Raw genomic sequence first — 12,582 nt, forward strand, 5'->3', positions numbered from 1 at the left:
ACCAACATGTTCCCTAAAAGCTTTGACCACAGGAGAAATTGTGTGATGGAAATCACAGCCAATACTTTTTACTTTTAAATTAAGGTATGAGCCATCAGCGAGCATCCAGCAGAAAGTATGTTTGAAAGAGAAGCTCTCAAGAAGAAAAGCACATCTCAATATTGCTTCACTCACTGCTGCCCAAGGGTGCCCTAAAGAGGGAGACAGGGGCAAACACAGCCCATTTGTACATACAAGGAGAGTGAAAGCTGTCCTATAAGGTTGAAAAGAACCAATATTTCTGGTGCAGTAGTGAATGTCTGAAAAGCCGCAAGAGCTACTCAGACATGTGAGAACATAACCTCTCTAATATGACCACTGACATGCAGGGCTACTGGATATACAAGTGCTGGTTCAGCACACTGAAGTCTGTGGGCTGTTTTAACTTACAGTGCACTTCTTACTTCTTCCAAGTTCTTTTTTTTTTATTTGTTCTTGTTTATCGCTTCCATATTTGGACATATATAGCCTTTTTTCTTCCAAACACATGATATTTTCCGAAATACATGCCAAACTCTAGAGAAAACTACTACATTATATAATTCAATCTTTTGAGCTCCTCTTAACCATTTAAAATTCCAGGAAAAGATAAAACGCATGGGCTAAATCAGCTAAAACTACAGGTCATAAAAAACTGTTTCTGTTCAACTCTGAAATGTAATTCTGAATAATATGCTTTGTTTCAATAAGCAACTGCTGAGTGAATTTCACATAATAGAAAAATTCTTAGAACCCTGATTTTTGAGAAATTTTTTGTTGTATGTAGTGTCCTGTAGCACTGCTGCATATAAAATGTAGTTAAACACTGCATAAAAACTGCAGTATACTGCAGTCACAAATGGCCACATTAATACGCCAAAAGGCTTCCAGTAAACATTAGAAAGACATGAGTACAAAAGAAATAAGAATCCTTGGAATGTAATAAAAGGTGGAGTTATAAACTCCTCAGGACTTGAAAACGAGAAAAAGAATTGTAGTTGTTCTTTTATATACACAGCACTAACAGAAGTTTCTCAGGCAAGTCCAAGTTTATCTTGCAGAGCTGCATCAGTGCTGTATTTTGGAATCCCAGCCTCAAGATACAATTAACACAAAAGACATAGATACTTGCCCACACGCAAGGGCTGCTATGAAGGAAGCAGTGGGACAAGGCAGGCCCTTGCAGCACTTCTTTACATATCAGTTGCACATAACCATTTCTTGTCAGGCAGTGTATCTCACCAACACGTTTTAGATAAACACAGCCTTCTTTTTATGCAGAGGTGGCAGAGCACTGAACATTACTACACTGCTGCTACTACATTAAAAAAAAGGATATTGACAGTTTCATAGTGTCTATAGGAATAATATCTCAACCTGATATTATTTGGAAGGAAAATGGTAATTAATAAGCTGATGACAGTACAGATGTTTACAAAAATTGGCACAAAAATTATTGTTGAAAAGATAACAGTATTCTCACTTGTTACTCTAAACATTACGACCACAGGATGCTAGCTATCTGAGACTGTTATGGCACAGCTGCACCTGTATGGGCCTTGTATGCTTCCATAAGGGAATAAATTAAAGATCACATAAAACTTCAGAGTTGAAGTAGGCCTACTCAAAATTACAAAGTGCCATGAAACAGAAGAATACTTCTAGAAAGAGGTAAATGAAAGAGTGTGATTTCTGATCTTAGATATCTATGTAGTCAAATTAAAAATGTGAATATATTATGAAAGTCCCAGCAGAAAGAGAATACAAATTCCTTCATCTGGGATAATGAGCTGGTTGACTAAAACACCAGAGTATTTTTACACCTTAATGTCAGGCAAAACTTCTATACTGAAGAGCCTCTTGCTATGTAATGTTCCCCTTCATGAGATAGATTAATGGAAATTTAGAGCTGTAACAAGACTAAAGACAGATAGGGTAAAGTCTTCTACAGTTGTCTTCCCCCCCCCCCCCCCCCCCCCCCCCCCCCCACTTATAAAGAGTTCAGAGAGTCAATACAATTTGAGTAACCCAGATTATACTTATTCCTTCCAAACATCAAAAGCATACAATTCTTATTATTTTTCGCAAATGCATTTGGCTCACAAGAGTGGAAATGCTTATTGAATTTTATCAGAAATCAAAATTCTATATGCAGAACAAAGAAAGGAAGATCATTTCCATGCATAATGGAAGGCTCACTGCAGTCTGCAAATATTACACATGACAAACCAACAGAAGGAGAAAATAAACCTAGAAACATTTATTTGTTGAGCTGGGGCTTTAGCTGCAGAAGGCAAAAAACCCCAAAAACCACCCACCCAGAAAATCTTCAACTGCATTCTATGCAATTTCAAGCAAATATTTCATAGAAAAATCTCCAAGTCTTGTCTCTGTTTAAATGTACTTCTATACTAGCCTATACAGCTAAACATTTACAAAGTATCTGTCAAAAAAATCTACCCTCCCATGCATAAGTGCCCTAAGGTATTACAAGTTCAAATAATGAGTCAATCAAACCTACTAAATAATACATAAAAGCAGCCATGGCTCTAGATGTGGTTCTATATGTAGTTCTAGTACAGGGACTACTCTTACATACCACACAGAAAGCTGAGTGCAGCTCCCTAAAACCCCCTGTATTTACATAGCACTATGTCTTAAGTGGTTATATATGACATATACATACACCTACCCACAAAATGCCTCATCACTGCCAAGAACTGATAAGAATTTGACAGTATTCTTCCTTTGTATACAGGGAGATTTCCTTCCACAGCACAGCAAATACTGCCTTAGCTTTTGGGCTATAACACACACATTAAATGGCAATCAAAAATCCAGTATAATTACTGATCCTAAAAGCATAATGCCGCCAGCGTGAAGCGTGACAGAACAGAGTGATCAGACCTGACATAGGAAATCGGGTACAATCTTTAGCAGCAGCCACAAAGATGCGAGAGCAACGCCAAGTGACAGGTCTCCAGGCACAGGGGAGCCCGGGCCCCTGACCATCCCCTCCTGCCACTCTACTCACAACTTCGCTAGGTACAGCTGCTGAACGTCGGGAAAAAACCACTTTGGATTTACACGTGGAATAGGGATATAGCCTTAAAAGGGGGTAAGGTGTTCAGAAAACTGATGTTGCAAGGTTTAGCCAGGCCATCGTCCAAGCGCACACCGCGCCCCCGCGCCCCCAGGCGAGCCCTCCTGTCCTACTGCTTGTGCCCTGGCTCCGATGGAGGGAGCCGGGCTGCAAGAGGCGAGCAGCGAGGTGCACCACCGCTGCCCTCCCTTCCCCGCCCGGCCATCCGCAGCGGCCCGCTCCGCCAGGGCTCCCTCCCGCCGCACCTGCGCCGCCGGCCTGAGGCGAGAGCGGCCGGGCCCGCCCAGGGGGCGCCCGCCTCTCCGCGGAGCCAGCGCCGGACGCCGGCAGGGCAGGGCAACCACCCACCCGACCCTGCCGCAGCCCGACACAAGCCAGCCTGCCCCCACCCTCAGCAGAAACGAGTGCTGTGGACTCCGCTCCCGCAGAACCCCGCACCCGGCAGCCCAACACCCCGGCGCGCCCTAACAGCCCCTAACATGGCCGCTGCGGCCGGGGTGCGGCGGGCGGCTCCTCCCGGCATGCCCCGCGGGGCAGCCGCGCTGCCTGGAGACCGCCGGCAGGGCGGGGCGGGGCGGATGCTGCGGCCGCCGCGGGGCGAGGCAGCGGCGCGGAGGATGCGGCGGCGGCGGCAGCAGCAGGAGCAGGCGCAGGAGCGGGGAGCGATGCGGTGCTGCGCGGCGGGGCCTTGGCCGCACGGCGGGGGTGCCCTCACCACTCTCCTGCTGACAGGTCGGTCACGGCGGTGTTTCACCGCGGCGAGCGGGCACGGGCCTCGTCGGCAGCCGCCGGCCTGCGCCGCGGTGCCCCCCTCTCCTGTGGGCTCCGGGCACCCTTCTGGCGGCGCCCCGCGCTCCCTGCGCTGTCCTGAGGCTGCGGCTCGCTGTACTCCGCTTTCCTCCCACTCCGCGCCCTCCGCCGGTGCGGGGCCCGAGCCGCTTCGGCATCCCCCTTCCCTGTGGCTCCAGCGCTTCCCGGCGCGGCGGAGGGCACCCCGAAGGCGGCGCGGGGACGGCGGCCCGCCCGCCCTCGCCTCTCCCCCGAGGGAGCGGGGAGCCGCCGCCCGCCCCTCCCAGCGCGGCGCCTCGGAGCGAGCTGAGGGAGCCAGCGGGGCCCGGGCTGAGGGAGCCCGGCGGGGGTGGCCGGGCCGGGGGCCGAGGCCTGGCGGTGTGGAGCGGTTTGCGGGCCGGGCGCGGGAGCGAGGCCTGCCTGCGAGCCGGGGCGGCGGGGGTGGCGCCGCTGCCGCGGAAGGGCCGGGTGGCGGCCCCCGCTCCACCTGACCGGGCTGGTGCCCGTCCCCGAGGACTGGGTTGGGCTACCTTGAGTACAGGGCTATCTTTCGTATTAATCCACCCCCCCAGTTATTTCCCAGTTTGACCACTTAATCCAACAGTGCCAGAATTAAGACTGCAGGAGTCTTAATTCCGCTCCCTAATGCATGGGAGTAACAGCTGTTGTGCCATAGGCAGGTTTCACACCACAAGGTTCTTCACAGTGAAGTACCTCAAACAGGTAACACTCAATAGCAGCTCAGCCACAGGACTGCCTTTGTGAGACTGTTGCTACCCCAAGAGCAATTAACAGCAATAAATCTATTTCTTAGGTTACTTTGTGGTCTGAGAGGTCAGTAATGTGTCATCTGAAAGCTAACAATCTGCTGGCTCTCTTCTCACTAGTATCTAGGTACAGTTCCAGTGTGTGGCCATACTTGTCATAGGATACTGACAGTAGAAGTGACATGAGGCATTGGATATATTAAAGATGCAGTTAGCACCTAAGCATTAGGTTGTTTAATGTGAAGATAAAACTGTTTGTCAGATGCAAGGTGCGGCTTTCTCCTTATATGGAAATTCTTCCTGCCTCTTCTGCCTCCCTCTCCCAAGTTCAGTTGTGGAATAGCAACAAAGAAAGAACTAGGACAAACTTACAATAAGCTTTCAGTATCAACTAAGATATTAAGTTTTAAAAAGTTCAACTGAAATGGCTTTCTAGAAGGTGAGTTGTGAGCTTAATCCACAAGTCCCTTCCAGGCTACGTCGTAAGAGAAAATGTCTTAAGGTTTTTTAGTGTTAGCTTTTGCACTTCAATTTCGGACCTTTTTAAGCTTGCTTCAGTTGGATTTCATTAGTTAAAACAGCAGAATACACTGCTTGAGACCAATGTAAAAAAAGGAAGCATGAACCTAAGTTCAGTCAAGATCTTTTAAGAAATATCTATATAAAATTAATTCATCAAGTTGGAGTTCATAGTATGTTTCTGGTCACAATTCAGGTACAAGACAGCTCATAGAAGTTTGAGCGATGCAGACTTTCCCAGGAGTTTGCCTGACCTGTGCCCACACACCCCTTAATCACCCCACCCCACCCCCCAAAAAAAAAACCAAACAAAAAACAAACCCTAAACAAACCCCATTTTTTTGTATGATAGCATCTTCCTGCTTTCCCAGAGCCTTGACATCTTAACAGTGAACAGGTGAAAGAACTTCCAGCCTCGTCTGCTGGCTCTTGAGATGAGCCACAGCCCTGCATGAAAATTCTTTCTTTTGAATCCTGTTCTTCAGTAGACTGTACAGTGCTGAAGCATTACTTAACCAGGTGAAAGACATCTTACAAGCAAAATGGAACATGAGAAGTAGCACAAGATCTGTAAATAGATTTGAATTCTCCTCTACTAGTAGAGATCAGTTTTTGCCATTTCTGTTGTAGCACTTGATCTACAGAAGAAACGTGACTTATGCTTTTTGCACCTCTTGAAGATGTATGAAACACATACTTAAAGGCTTTCTGGAAGCGGGTGGCTGCTATCAGAAGCTGGGTTGTCACCTTTCCACTCCTTCCTGCCCTCCCTGTGGCAAAACGTTAATTGAAAACCCAGAGGTTTCAAGAGATTTAAGAGTTTAGAAGGTGTAAGAGTGATTTCATAATTCTAACATTTGTTCCTAGGAAGCTAATATAGTACTCAAATTGAAGGTACTGATTCTCAAACACTAGCTGGTGGTCATTTTGCACACTGCTAGAAAAAATGGGACGTTGTTAGAAGTGACGTTTAATACAAACTAAGTAGTTGTTCTTTGACTCTAGTTTCATAGTAACAGAAGTTTACTTGGTAAACTTCTTACATGGTAGAAGTTTTTTAGAGTTTACTAGATTAAGCTAGTAGAGATGTCTGCCATATTAGTTTGACAGAGCAATGAAATACTCCCATATTTGCTTCTACAGAGAGAGTGGTCATCAAAACATTGTTTGAATGGCTGTGGCCATTTTATGGTTATTGCCTGTATTTCTACATGTAAAGAATTAGTTGTCGGTGCCTGTGTTGTCCCTGGAATCTGTTTTATCCCAGGAACAGGGAGTCATAGAGCAATGGAGTCATATTCACCCTTTCCTATAAAGGGGTTAAAATAGGGAAGCAGCTCATTAGTTCTCACTTCGGAGGATGTGATTACATGGTCATATTGTCAAAAAGTTGCGTTGCTGCCAGAAAGCATTCACCTGTCCTTCCACATCTAGGTATTTTTCACTGCTTCCCTTGTGGGCACTGAATAACTTGTACAGTGACACTATGAATTGGGTCATCTGGCTGAAAACTAGGCAACCCACAAACAAAAATTTTTCACTGAAATTGATTTACTGACCAGGACTTATATGGGATCATTTACGCTGGTGTGTGCTAGGTGGCCAAGGATGTGCTGGGAATCCCCACTTTCAGCAGAGCCACAAACTTATGCTAGTTTAAAAGAACTGTGAAATCACGGGCTAGGACGGGTATTCAGGAGACTGAACTAGATCCCTGCACTCATCCTGCTGTTCACAGCAGAAGTGCCATTGGCAACACTCCGCTTCTCAGCTGGGCTCTACAGAGGGAGGCAGAACATGTCATGGATGATCTAGTGTTTTCAAACTAATACCGTTGCATACCTGCTCTTTTTTCTTTTGTGGGTGCAACCATAAGGGCAAAGAAACAGGTTTTCTTCATACAGGGCTCTGAACCTCTGCCTGTGGAAGATGTTGCCTGTCAAGTCTTTGTACTAACCTGATCCAGATCAATAAATAAAGTTTATCATCAGTGAGGACTTGCTTGAATAAGTAATTAAAGGAGGGAAAAGGTAGCCATTCCATTAGTATGCTTTTCATTACAGAAGCACATTATTTATAGGTGGTATAGCTTACATGGAGACATCTCAGAGGTCCGAAAGCCAGACAATAAGTCATCAGCTTTAAAGCAGGAGTTCATCTTCTAGGTGTAACTTTTAGTGTGTAAAGAGAGGCTTATTTTTGCTCCTTGATATTTTTAAATTTGGTTAGAATTTCATTAAAATACTACAGGAGCTACAGTCACCAAAGTAAACCCCTTTCTTCAGAAGAAAGATTGTTTTCAATCAAACTAAAGAGGAGTAATTTCAGACTTGGACAAGAATATGTATTTTGGTACAGCTTTTGGGCTCTTCTTGAGTAGATGTTGATAAATTTACAGCAGACCCTATCAGCGTAGAGTGCCTTCTTCTGGCAGAGCTCTAGGGGAAAGGAGCAAGTTGCTAGTTTTGATTACGTCCATAGGAATGTGAAAGAAACAGAAGAGCCAAGAAATCAGAGAACACATGTTAGTTTCACTCCTAATCGGTTGAACTGCTTTTCAAGCAAGTAGTAGTAGAATCAAGAAATGTTCTAACCTCAGAAGATATTTTACATTGCTATCTTGCTGAAGTGTTTTCAATGTGAAATGGGGTGCTACAGACTGAGAGCTGAAGGTATGGATTTCAGTTTTCACAGATAAGTATTGCTGTGTTGGAATTAGCATGAACATGTTACATAGATTTAAAGTATACATTGTCTTGTTAACAGCATAGTTATGGCGCTCATTATGTAATACCAATTGCAACACAAACCACCAAAATGCCTTTTAAATAGATTATTTTCAGTGGCAGTCGAAGACATGAAGATTAGAAGTTAGAAAGAGCGATCTAGTGATCAGAGAGAAATCTTAGCGTCTTGAAATCAGAAATTTGGAATGTAATTGCAGGAATACTCTGATAATTCATATCAAGAAATGATAGAAGTGCAGGGGGCATCCTGGAATAGCAGGCTTATAGAGGTGACCTGGCCATACACCTTGGTTACACCATGGGGCTGGACCACAGGAACTGGCGATGTTTTCATCGCCTTCATGGAAAAGCTAATCTGATTTGGTTCTGTTGTCCAGCCTGCAGTCGAGGGAGAATGGTGGTGGGTAAATGTTACTGCTAATAAAGCGTGAGGTTTTTATTCTTCCAATACTTAATTGGCAGCATTCCCAAGAATGCAAATGACAAAGTTTCACAGTGAGACTGACAAAATGTCTTATTCAGTTACTTTTCTTGAATGGTATTGGAGAAATATTCAGATATTACAGGAATCAGTAGATAGCACAGAAACAGGTAGAAAACCATTACCTACTGAACACAGGTGAATGAGTATGGAGCTTAAGAACGTTTCTGGCTTTGACTTGAACTTTTACATCTACAATAAATGGAGTGCAGAGGGACCAGAGCAATCCGCAGTAGAAAACTAACACAAATTAATTCTTACTTCTTCAATGACAGCTACTACGTAAGAAGAAGTTGTCTGTTAGAAGGCATCTAATCTGTATGTGAATTTCCACTGAAATAATCCACTTTAATTCATAGTAAATTTCTACATCTACGTCTACAATCTACAGATTGTTACTTAAGTACTGCATATTAGGTAAGAGGAAGGGGTGTGGAGGTTGGAAGAGGAGGGAGAGTGGGTGGTGGTGCCACTTCAGCCTCCTCTAGTGGATGGTGTGACCACCTGGGCAGGTATCTCCATGCAGACACCAGTGGATCCTCAGTTAACTGCCTGGGTGCGAGCTCTGATTTGAGTGGTGGGCTAAGTACCTTAATGCAGATGGTTCCCTCTTGACAGATGTTTTGTTTCATCTTGGTGGTGTCAGTTTCTAACTGTTCTGCTCCACGGTTCTCAGCAGCCAATCAGAAATCTGTGCTGTGTATGGACCTGTGCTGCCAGCTCAGGATGCTGGAAGGACTCAGACCCAGATGAGACAGGCGGCAGAGGAGTGCAAGGGTAGTTTTTTGGAGCAGGATGGCATGGTAAGAGAGTAAGGGGTAGTGGAAGTATGGCGTAAGGTCCTGGTCTGTGGCATGAAGGTGACAAGTACGTATTTAGGTCAGGTCCCAGATGAAAGCGGAGGTGTGGGAGAGAGGCGAAATGCCAGGTTTTGAGAGCCAGAGCTGTGTGCTGCTTTAGTAGTAGGGGAGATGGGCTTGAGATCCTACTTCAAAGAAGCGCTAAGGAGGATAGGTAAGGAGGATGAAGGATGGTGTGTGGATGTTAAGAGTGCAATAAAAAATGGAGATGGTGAAGTTGGTCCATGATACTTAGGTCCATTTCTGATTGTGAGGCGGGCAGAAATTGTGGGTATCTTCTCTGTTAAATATTCTGGGTTTAAATATTAATACTTAAAACCTTTACATAAAACCTATGTAAATATAATCAAAGAAAGGGAAAACAGTATAAAAAATAGGCATCTAATTTCTAAAATAATACAGATAAAATTAAAGGAAAAATAAAAGGATTAAGGAAAAGAAAATTAGAATAGTAATTAAAGGAAAAATTAAAGAAAAGAAAATGTTGTAGATGTACTTTACCTGGGCAAATTCAAGGCACAGGCAGAGCTGTGAGTTGCTCCCTGTGTTAGAAGCACTGGTGGCAGTGTTAAGACAGTCCTGCTGTTAGAAGCTCCAGCAACTGTGGCGAATGTGTAACAAACTGAAGAGTCTGATACTATTAACATTTTTTTCAGTGTGAGTACAAGGCTGATCAAATTAATTCTAAACTGTCTCTTTGATAAAATGCATAGTTAGAATTCCTGTAATCTGTGGTATAAGGCCTCTTTTGTCATCCTTTAATCATATTCACAGATCTTCCCTGAGCTTTCTTCATGTTGTCACTATGCTTCTTGAAGGCTCTGTGTAAGTACTAGACAGAGCATTTGAACAGTGATCATATCTGTGTCAAGTACAAAAATAAAATCTCCCTGCTCTTCCTTGATGTTGCTGTTTGTATCAGCTGTTCTAACCAGTCTTCTGCTGAAAGTTTCCATTCAACCAGTTTGTGACGTACATCCCTGGTTTTTATCAAAGTTCAGCGTGCCTGAAGTGCGTGCTCTGTAGTGTGTATATGGCATGCCACCTTTGTTTCTGGGTATGCATTTATGTTTTATTCTGTTGAATTGCACATTACTCATCACCTTTTAACAAAACAATGCAGACTGTTCTGTGTCAGTAGCATGTCATCTCCATTATTTGTCAATCTCCTAGCCTTTGTTTTTACCTGCAAATTTTATCAATATATATTATACATCCAGGTAATTTTTATTTTATATATATATATGTATTTTTTATATATATATATATTTATAAATAAAGATTGCATAAGGCCAATGCCAGAACCTTGTGAGGCCCACTAGGAATCTCATACAACAAATTAACAATGTAGTAACCCTATTTTCTTGCTTGAGACTGCCATTCCTACAGTGAAAGCTTTTGAATGGGCAGTGTGCTCCTGAATTGTTTCATTTCGCACCTGTTATTTGAAATCAAATAGATGATGGTATATATTTGTATTAAAACATCACACTGTAAACTCCAGGATCTGAAAACAGGCACGCTGGTTGCTTTTCAAGTTCTCCTGTAAAATGCAGCGTAGGGTGGAGAGGTGGACAGGTAACCTTTAATCCCCGCAGCTAAACCTAGCAAAGCTTGTGAACCCAAGTCAAAGACACTTACTGATTGTTTATATTAAAAAATAAATCTTGGAACCTGACTTGTTGGGTTTTTTTTGTTTGTTTGTTTTTTAATACTATTTAAATATGCTAGAATGATTTTGTATCTAGTTTCTCAATCAAAGTGCTAGGTGATAGGCTGTATATCTAAGGGTATTATGTCATTATTGCTGTCTTTATCAGAAAAAACTTGGGGACTCCTTAAAAGTGTCTGAAAAGATGCTTTCAATCCTTTTTGACTGTGATAAGTATAATACTCTTCTCCATTTAATAATTCAGTGATCAATCTTGTATTAATTGCTTTGCTTAATGCTGATTTGTAGCTGACAAGTCTTTGATTGCCCAGCTCATCCTGTTGAAATACTGGAACAACTTTATTTTACCTTTTTGGATTTTCTTGAGTGTTCCAAGAACTATAGAAAATGTACACTAAAGATCATATATAGTACTGAGTGGGATAATCCCTAGGATGGTATTATATTAAGACTTGTAATGTATTCAGATCCTTTGCGTATATTGAAAATCTATGAAACTTAACAGAAATCCATGATTTAGGATCATTGTGGTGGTATGGTAATTTGAACGCATGTATATTTTTTTAATTGCACTTCATCCTCAATTCAATTTTAGGTGTTTTGTGTGTGTAAATTATCATTAATAAATGGCTCGCTCACATGTGTAGATTGAGTATTTGTGTATCTTGAGTGCTGCTTAAGTCAGATCTGTTGGGCTTCCTAAATTCTTTTTGGAGAATGTAGTATCAGTAATGTAATAGCTGACTGGTGTAACTATGTCAGCAGAAGTTTCCACAGATGTTTGAGCTTCTGGTGTAACTGATATTTGCATACTTTGAGTGTTTGCCATTAAGTGTTCATTTCTTCCTGCAAACTGGTATATCTATATGCAAGTACTGCTACTTGATGTTTCTGATATTGCTGGTTTTGCAAGGAAGTTAAGATGCTAATCTGATAACATCTTTTAACTGGTGTTTGACACGAGTTCTTGCTCCCAAACTATTTCAAAAAGAAGGCTGATTATTATGGCCACTTTCCCTTTCCTAGCATCTAACTGCAATTCCTTCCTTCTGTACTTTCAGTTGACATGTAACAATACAAACAGCTGGTTTATCTATTATTCATCACAGAATAAAGGAAACAAAAGAACAAAAAGTGGGAAATGAGGGGGGAGCTTTCTCAGGCAGTTCTGCTACTGGTGAAATAGTCTTTCTGTCAGCTCTGCAGCTGCTTTCTGTTTCCTGTAATCATTTGCTCCTCGTCACATTTAAATCTTCTTGCACCTTCAGCTGCACTGATCCAGCTGTTTTGAGGATGTGTTCTAGCTGTGTGAGATGAAGACAACCATTTTTAAGTGGGTCTTTTTCAAAATTGATTATTGGTTATGTCTGCAATGGATATGTCTTTGCCTGTATATGGGGTTTTGCTGGTGCAAATACATGTATCGGAGAATGCTCTTCATCTTCTTTATTATCAGTATGCCAGCAGAACTGTATGCAGAGGTTTAAGCACTTAGTGTAAACCTAGCTTATTTCAAAAAATTAGTGTCAAAAAAGTGACTGTCAGAAAGATTATTATATGTTTATATATTCAAATCAAAACAAACACCACCATTTTTTTAAACTGAGTTTCCTAAACTCTGACTAA

At 42.7% G+C, this 12,582-nt stretch overlaps 1 protein-coding gene across 7 annotated transcripts in view; it reads left to right on the forward strand.

Moving 5' to 3' along the window:
- Positions 1-2,126: 2,126 nt before the first annotated feature.
- SGCE (sarcoglycan epsilon) overlaps positions 2,127-12,582 on the forward strand; it is a 32,701-nt gene continuing 22,245 nt past the window's right edge. For 2 of the 7 annotated variants that reach the window (XM_040593400.1, XM_040593404.1), the window contains exon 1: positions 3,693-3,853. In XM_040593400.1, the coding sequence (XP_040449334.1) occupies positions 3,700-3,853 (154 nt within the window). In that variant the 5' untranslated portion in view covers positions 3,693-3,699. Of the gene's footprint in view, positions 3,854-12,582 lie in introns of all 7 variants that reach the window. The other 5 variants (XM_040593403.1, XM_040593402.1, XM_040593401.1 and 2 more) reach the window with 3 other exon arrangements.

The sequence above is a fragment of the Falco naumanni genome, chromosome 4 (genome assembly GCF_017639655.2).
Source record: "Falco naumanni isolate bFalNau1 chromosome 4, bFalNau1.pat, whole genome shotgun sequence".
NCBI classification, from domain to species: domain Eukaryota; kingdom Metazoa; phylum Chordata; class Aves; order Falconiformes; family Falconidae; genus Falco; species Falco naumanni.